The sequence below is a fragment of the Elephantulus edwardii genome, unplaced genomic scaffold (genome assembly GCF_000299155.1).
Source record: "Elephantulus edwardii isolate Elephantulus edwardi_28Jun2011 unplaced genomic scaffold, EleEdw1.0 scaffold00112, whole genome shotgun sequence".
Lineage (NCBI taxonomy): Eukaryota > Metazoa > Chordata > Mammalia > Macroscelidea > Macroscelididae > Elephantulus > Elephantulus edwardii.
Genome location: NW_006399862.1, coordinates 7,335,902 through 7,344,299, shown reverse-complemented (window position 1 = coordinate 7,344,299; position 8,398 = coordinate 7,335,902). Strand labels below are relative to the sequence as shown.

The 8,398-nt window shown below is 36.9% G+C and overlaps 1 protein-coding gene across 1 annotated transcript in view; it reads left to right on the top strand.

The window, feature by feature from the left end:
* PIK3CA (phosphatidylinositol-4,5-bisphosphate 3-kinase, catalytic subunit alpha) overlaps positions 1-7,519 on the top strand; it is an 86,642-nt gene extending 79,123 nt beyond the window's left edge. The window contains exons 10-15 of the mRNA XM_006892186.1: positions 1,546-1,670; positions 2,921-3,002; positions 3,317-3,481; positions 3,706-3,809; positions 6,068-6,239; positions 7,505-7,519. Of these exons, the coding sequence (XP_006892248.1) occupies positions 1,546-1,670; positions 2,921-3,002; positions 3,317-3,481; positions 3,706-3,809; positions 6,068-6,239; positions 7,505-7,519 (663 nt within the window). The remainder of the gene's footprint in view (positions 1-1,545; positions 1,671-2,920; positions 3,003-3,316; positions 3,482-3,705; positions 3,810-6,067; positions 6,240-7,504) is intronic.
* Positions 7,520-8,398: the final 879 nt, after the last annotated feature.

Here is an 8,398-nt window from a genome sequence, read left to right as displayed (position 1 = left end):
AAAAAAGACATAAAAAGCCCATCTTGGTAATCTGTTTTTAGATTTTCATTGGAAACAGTTGAAAATTAATAACTTCACATTTCTGCTCATGACAAGAGAGAGGAAAACTGATAGAAGATGTTTCATAATTATTAGACAAAATATGAATGCAGAAAGACAGATAATGGTGTCATAGAGCAGGATTTCTCATTTTTGACACTGTTGACACTTTTTGCCAAACAATTCTGATTAGGGTTTTTTTTTTGTGCCTTGTTTAATGTGGAGCCGCATTCTTGTCCTCTAATGGTGGAGTCCGTAAGTATTTGTGCTGCTGCCCACAGGCCATGCCTCACTGGCAAACAGTCAGAAACATGCTGGAGTGTCAGCTCTGAGTCAGTCCCAACTCAATAGCAATGAGTGAATGAGTGATTTAATGGATGCCAGTGGCTTATCACCAGGGAGCTCTGTGCTGCAGTCCCAAAGACATGTGGTTCAAATCCACCAGCTGTTCCACAGGAGAAGGATTGGCAGTCTCTTCCTATACAATTTCGAGCCTCTGAAACCCCACTGGAGGGTCAGCTAAGGGTCAGTTCCAATTCCCTGGCACACAACTGCAGCAACAGTTGCATCACCATCCCCACTCCCAAAAGGTGTCTCCACAAACAGAATGTCTGCAGACATTTCCAGAAGTCCTGAAAGATAATGCTATTGCCCAGTGCTATAGCTACTCACAGTTGTTCCCAAGTAGTTGTTGAGGACTTCAGGTTGATTCCGGTGCATAGGAACCCCATGTGATAGAGTAGATCTGCCCATTAGGATTCCCAAGGCTGTAATCCTCACAGAAGTAGATCTGTAGGTCACCTATAGAGCCACTGGGTATATGTGAACCACCAGCCTACTGGTTAACATGCAAGTGCTTAACTATTATACTAGCAAGGCTCCATGATTTAATTGTTAATCATTAGGAATATATGCAACCCATTCTAAAGATGTGTGCTTAATTTGCATAATATGTTAATATACATTCATAATTATTAGTTATGCAATTACTGTGAATAAATACATAGAATTACACAAAATATTTTCTAATATTTTAATGAAACGTGTACTCCTCTTTTTTTCTTTTTAAATTTCAAAGCCTTACCATATTACGATGTGTGTTTAAAGAACATGGTAAAGTTTACATTTTTAAATTTTATTCTTTCTATTCTAGCATTAACTAATTAATTCATGGTATAATAGGAAGAGCTTTAACAGGAGAAGTTCTTCATTGCTCACTTCTAATGTCTGCATCTGGACTCCTATGACTAACTTTGACAGTTGCTGTTTAGGTAGTTGATAATGAGGGTAACTAAGATCAGAGTTACTGGTTATTTGGCAAATACTATCTTAATTGATTTTTCCTTTTCTCTGAAAATGAAGTTTGCAATGACAATAAGCCCTTTTATGACTGAAAAACAGTATAAACTACATTAAAAATTCGTTTTGTCTTTTTATAGATCACTCAGGAAATGAGGGCAGAGACAGTAAAGAAATAGTATCTGAGAAATTAACTTTGTTTTCCAGAGTAACAGACTAGCTAGAGACAATGAATTACGAGAAAATGACAAAGAACAGCTCCGAGCAATCTGTACACGAGATCCTCTCTCTGAAATCACTGAGCAAGAGAAGGATTTTCTGTGGAGCCACAGGTAAGTAGAAGATGGAAAATGCCTCTTTTCTTTCTTCTGTTACAAAAGAAGACTGGACTTGCAGTTCCTGCTGTATTTCTCCCATACTCATTAGAATAAATAACGCAGAGTTCATGTGTTTGGACTATTTTGTTAAAAACATTATCCCTCTTTAAAGCTATATCTATAAATTGATATTTCTAGGAAATCATGCTGATACTTACCTTGCATGTTGTAGGTGATTTTTTTTTAAACGCTGACATAGCTTTTTTTTAGATTTTGGCTTTTATTATAAAATTCTGGAGCCAAAAAAATAGCCTATTGTTTTTAATCCATTTTACTCAATTAACTCATTGGCTTTGTGTTGGAACCAACCCATAGTTGACTGTCCTTTGGGTTTCCAAAGCCATAAATCACACTGGAGAACATTGCCCATCTTTCTCCTGAGGAGCCAATGGTGGATTTGAAGCACAAAGAAGCTTGACCTAGTAATTACTTCGTTTCGTTTGTGTGAAAATGAGCCTGATACTTAAGAAGTGCCCACTGATAAATCTAAATAAAGCAGCTGCAGTATGTTTCTTCAGAAAGTGCATTAAAAGTGCACACATTTGCTACTTCTTAGAGATCATGTTTATTTGCATTTTGGATTGGCTCCTCCCATTGAGATTTACAGCCTTAGAAACTCACCAGGGGGGTTGTTGGAATCTCCTCAATAGTAGTTTGAGTTTTGAGTAAATTATTAAATGTAGTTGTTGTTGTGTACTGTCAAGTTGGAACTGACCCATAGCTGACCCTCCAGTAGGTTTTCAGAGGCAGTTAATCACACAGGGGGAGATTGCCCCTCCTACTCCCACAAGAGCAGCTGTCAGATTTTAACTGCATGCCTTCAGGATTGCAGTGCAGATTCTTACCGTTAGGCCACCAGAGCTCTCTAATAGTTGGTCAAATAGTATGAGCTATATAAAAAGTATACTGTAAAATATACTCTTAGTTTTTTTAACTCTTAACCAAGTTTTTCCTAAGTACTTTTCCTCTATTTGCATTTTCCCTTTGTCATCTTCGCTATTAAAATTATTAAGTATATATGTACATAGCTACAAACTATAGTACTAAACCCTGATTTCTTTTGATACTTTAAGCAGACTAGTAATGGTAAATATTTTTAAAGTGTTTGGAACAACTTAAAGAATGTATAATTGAAGAGTTAGCTTTCTAGACCTTTTGATTAGTATGAATGAATTTTATTTTTTTATTTTGTCTTTCCCATACAGGCACTACTGTGTGACTATCCCTGAAATTCTGCCCAAATTGCTCCTGTCTGTTAAATGGAATTCTAGAGATGAAGTAGCCCAGGTAAATGTGTGCTCAGTATTATTGAGTAAATATTGTACAAAACTGCTAAGTCACTTAACATGTTTTCTTTCAAAGTTTTTATAAGCATAGGAAATGAAATAGATTGTTTTAAATTAATAATGATCATACAATGGGAGAAATGTGGTTTACACCACTCCCACAGGTAAAATTATTTAGAACAGAAAAGTTTAAACACTGTTTAAGTGGGCTTTGCCCAAGCTAATATTAAAATAAGAAGCTAAGGCAATGTTTATTAGGATTCATTTGCAAATGTCTTGGTCTTCACATCTGGTTTCATGTCGTTCTCACTGCAGATGTATTGCTTGGTAAAAGACTGGCCTCCAATCAAGCCTGAACAAGCCATGGAGCTTCTGGACTGTAATTACCCAGATCCTATGGTTCGAGGTTTTGCTGTTCGATGCTTGGAAAAATACTTAACAGATGACAAACTCTCTCAGTACCTAATTCAGCTCGTGCAGGTAAAATAATGTCAGATGGTACATAGTGTTTTATTCTAAACTCATGCTACTTTGAGAATCCACTGTGTTAACTGATTTTATGCTTTGGTGGTAAAAAAAACCCCAAAACGTTTCTTTAATTTCAAGTAGCGTTTACTTTCTTTCTAAAAAATGTTCTTTAACTCCAGCTGTGCAGACATTGCTCCTGATTCATGTGGAGTGTTTTGTTTTGCTTAATCACCTAGGTCCTAAAATATGAACAATATTTGGATAACCTGCTTGTGAGGTTTTTACTTAAGAAAGCTTTGACTAACCAAAGGATTGGGCACTTTTTCTTTTGGCATTTAAAGTAAGTCAAATTATTTTCCCATTAAATTCCATATTTGTATATTTACTTTTTAAATATATTTAGTGTCATATTTAGTGTCAGTATAATATACAAGGCAGATGTAGATATAATTACTTTTATGCTTTTTGTTTTTGTTTGATATATCTTCAAGATTTGTTGTTTTACAAGCTTCACTTAGCTTTTTCTCTTTGAAGTTAAATTAGTAAAATTCAAAATTGAATTTTATATGTAAATGAGGAGAAAAGTAGCTGTAGATATTTGATATTACTTCAAAAAAAGTAAAATTTGCTCTATCCAGATTAATGATGCAGTAAGTTTTACTGTTTTTCTGGATAAAAATATCTCAAAATAAAGAGGAAAATTATTAAATTTGGGATGCAAGGCAATAATTGCACAATTAAAAGGTTTTCATAGGGAAAAAAAGCTACTTAAAAAATTATCTTGCAGACTAAAATATCTAGCATTCAAAGTTAGAAGTCATAAACTAGAATTACAAATAGAACCTAGAAGCAGGCCTTAAAGTAACTTAGACATGTTGTTGTTGTTGTTGTTATGAGTCGTTTCTGACTCATAGCGACCCTGTGCACAACAGCCGTAAACCCTGCTCTATCCTGCGCCAACCGCACCGCCTCTGACACACCCATCCCGATTACCCCAGTCACCGAATCAATCCATCTCATAGAGGGTCTTCCCCTCCTGCGATGTCCCTCAACCCTCCCAAGCATGATGTCCCTCTCCAAGGACCCACCCCTCCTGGCAAGATGTCCAAAGTATGTCAGACGAAGCCCCAGAATCCTTGCCTCCAAGGAGTAGCTTGGTTTCATCCTCTCCAAGATAAATCTGTTTGAACTTAGACATAGTATAAAAAATTCTGAAAATTCTTTACCCCACCCAAAACATTTTGTTGTAATTTGTGCTTTTCTTATGTTACGTGTCTTGGAATGATATTGTCGTTGCTATGTGCTTTCAAATCTGAATCAGCTCATAGCTGGCTCTTCAACAGGTTTTCAGAGTCTGTAAGTTGCACTAAGGGAGATTGTGCTTATTTGTCCTGTGGAACAGCTGATGAATTCAAACTGCCTGCCTTTGGGTTGGCAGTTCAGCCCCTTACCTCCAGGCCACCAGAGCTCCATAGGGAGGAAAGAAAAAGAAAGAAAGGTGATCATTATGGACTGCTTTCCTATTCATAGATTTCCATGAAAGTGGTATGAAATTAATGAATAAAATATACTTGAAATAAATCTAAAAACCAGTTTAAGTCTGCATTTCCAGGAACTGGAAATATGAAACTCTTGATCTTACTCCTTCTAAATAGTAAGTTTTGATCTTTTTTTTTTTTTATTGTCAGTATGATTGTAATATTAATTGCAAGGAGCTCTGGTTGCCTGGTGGGTAAGGACTTGCACTGCCAATCTGAAGGCAGGTGGTTCAAATACACCATCTGCTCCAGGAGACAAAGATAGACAATCTCTTCCTGTGCAGTTGATAGCCTCTAAAAAAACACTGGACGGACAGCTGTAAGTGAGTTCCCAATTCAGCGGCACAGAGTAACAATATGAATTGCATTTAGGAAATGTATTTTGTAAATTTTGGTAGCATAGTGACTAAGGAGTTGTGTTGTCAACCCAAAGGCAAGCAATTTAAATATAGCAGCTACTCTGGGAGAAAGGTGAGGAGTCACCTCCCATGTGATTTACAGCCTCTGGAAACCCACTGCAGGGCCAGCTGGGAGTCGATTCTGACTCAGGCCATGAGTTATTTTTTTTTAGAAAAGAAGATTGTATAATTTGTAAGACTACTTACTACGTGTACAGAGATATGAAGTCCTCGTAGTGCAACAGGGAGCTCTGGTGGCCAAGTGGTAAAGAATTGCACTGCCAAACTAAAGCAACATGGTTCAAATCCACCAGCTGCTCCAAGGGAGAAAGGTCACCAGTCTCCTCCCATGTGATTAACTATCTTTGAAAACCTGCTAGAAGGTCAGTTATAGGTCAGATCCAACTCAACTGTACATTACAACAGTAGGGCAACAGTTAAACTACTTAACCCTAAAAGGTTGGTGACTCAAACCTGTTAGGTACTCTTTAGGAGAAAATTCTAGCTATCTACTGTAAAAATTATAGCCAGTAAACCCCAGTGGGGCAGTTGTACACTTCTGTTCTGTTTTATGGGTCACTGAGAATTGGAATTTAATCAGTGACACCCAGCAACAACACACACACATACACAATAAATCTAATCTTGTGCTGTTGTTTTAGATCTGAGATGCACAATAAAACAGTGAGTCAGAGGTTCGGCCTGCTTTTGGAATCCTACTGTCGTGCTTGTGGAATGTATTTGAAGCACCTGAATAGACAAGTGGAGGCTATGGAAAAGCTCATTAATTTAACTGACATTCTCAAACAGGAGAAGAAAGATGAAACACAAAAGGTGTGTAACAGTTTGTTTTTGAGACTTTTTATTGCCATGGGGCCTGGTAGTTTGGGAGTCCTTTGTTTATGCCAATTGTGATCCTTAGAATGAAACAGATTAAAATTTACATCCAAAGCTACATTGTCTCTTCTATGTAACGTCAAATTATTTATATTATTTAGGCTTTTGAGATTTATTTTCATCTGTAAAATTGGAATAGTACTTTCTTGATAATGCTGTTGTGAGAAGTAAAGTGCATGAGATAAAGATAAGGGAACAAGGGAGGGCCAAAAAAAATGTTAATTCCCTCTTCTTTCTCTTCCTTGTCTTCTTTTACAGCCAGCTATACTTTTTTTGGTATTTTTTTTATTTAAATAAAATTTTATTTTTATACTTATTTACTTACAAAGTTCTTATACTTTGGTTTTTCACACCAGATCTTTCTCATTTCCTTTACCTATCTCTGCCTTTACCTGTAAAATTCTGCAACCCTATGATTATTCCCCCTCTCCTCATCCTTGCCCCTCTGCTCCCACTTGCCCCCTTGGATCCTCATACACATTCTACAATAATGGATACCATCTTATTCCAGTAGCAGTGGCACGGTTTAATAGGACAACAAGTAATAAATGTTAGATACGATGTGGCAAGATAGGAACTCTTACACATTGTTGGTGGGATTGTAAAATGATACAAACACTCTGGAAGGCAGTTTGGAATTTCTATGTTCAGCTTCCTCAAAAAGCTGAGCATAGATATTCCATTTGATCCAGCTAATCCACTACTTGGAATATACCCTGAGAAAATGAGAACTGTGGCACAACTGGGGACTTGTACACCAGTGTTCATAGCAGCATTATTCATCATCGCAAGAACATGGAAACAGCCCAGATGTCCAGCCACAATCTAATGGATTGAGAAATTATCATACAGTGAAATACTACAAAGCATGCAGGAGTAATAATTTCGTAAATCACTACCTAACTTGGGAGAGACTGGAGAGCATTACCCTGAATAAACTAATCCAGTCCCATAAGTACAAATATGGTATAGCTGTACATTTTTTTAAATGAGTTTTACCCTAGTCCCTATTATTCATCACTTACTAGTAGTGAATTAGTATTATATTTCCAAGTTTAAAATGAACTCTTACTTACATGTTGAAATACTCTCTTTAGTCATTTGGAGTCTAGCGAACATAAGCATCATAAAATTGAGTATGAAATGCGAATAGTTTTTCATGAGCTTTTCTGATCCCTAAACCTTTATTCTTGATGCCCTAGTGGTGCAGTGGTTAAAGCCCCGTATTCCTATATGATGGCAAAAGGATGACACTTCTAACCCACAGATTGTTCTATTGAAGAAAGATGGGGCTAATCTGCTTAGAAAGATTTACAGCTTTGGAAGACTTATCATAACAGAAGTTAGTGCTGTTCTGTCCTGTAAGCATTACTAACTTCTTGTTGATTGCTGTCAAGTAGAGTACGACTCATAGCAATCCTGTGAACAAAAGATCTGAAGCCTTTCTATAACTATCATCATTTATCAAAGTTCATACAGTTTCCAGAGGCATGTTGTTTAGGAAGTAGATTAACCTCACAGAGTAATTTGTCAAATCTCTTTAGTTGATGTTTTTGCTTATCTCTAGTAAAAGGGAGAAGGAGCCCCAATTTTTTAGTCATCAAATACCAAAAGGCAAGAAAGTACAAATTAGCAGTCAAACTGAATGGATATTTCTACTGTTTTCATTATCACTGCTTGAAAAGGAAAAAAAAATATTAGAGAGTTCTTTTCTTACTTTTCATGGTCCAGCATACGTCTGTCAGTTGCTTACACTGCAGTGGCTTATGTTTTGCTCTGACGCTGGAAGCTGTACCACTGGTATTTCAGACCTCAGCAGGATCACCTGTGGTGGACAGATTTCAGCACAGCTTCTAAACTAAGATCAGGACTTGGTGGTCTCCAGAAATCAAACAGTGAAAAGCTTAATGAATCACAACAGACTATACATTTCTTTCTGTTACGCATAAAGCAGTTGTGAGTTGGAACCAACTCAGAGGCAACTAACAGTTATAAAATAATGGCACTGTATCTAGTGCTAGGGAGTTCTGGTGGCCTAGTGTGGGAGGAGTTGCACTACCAACCCACAAGTGTACAATTTGAATTAAGCTGTTCTA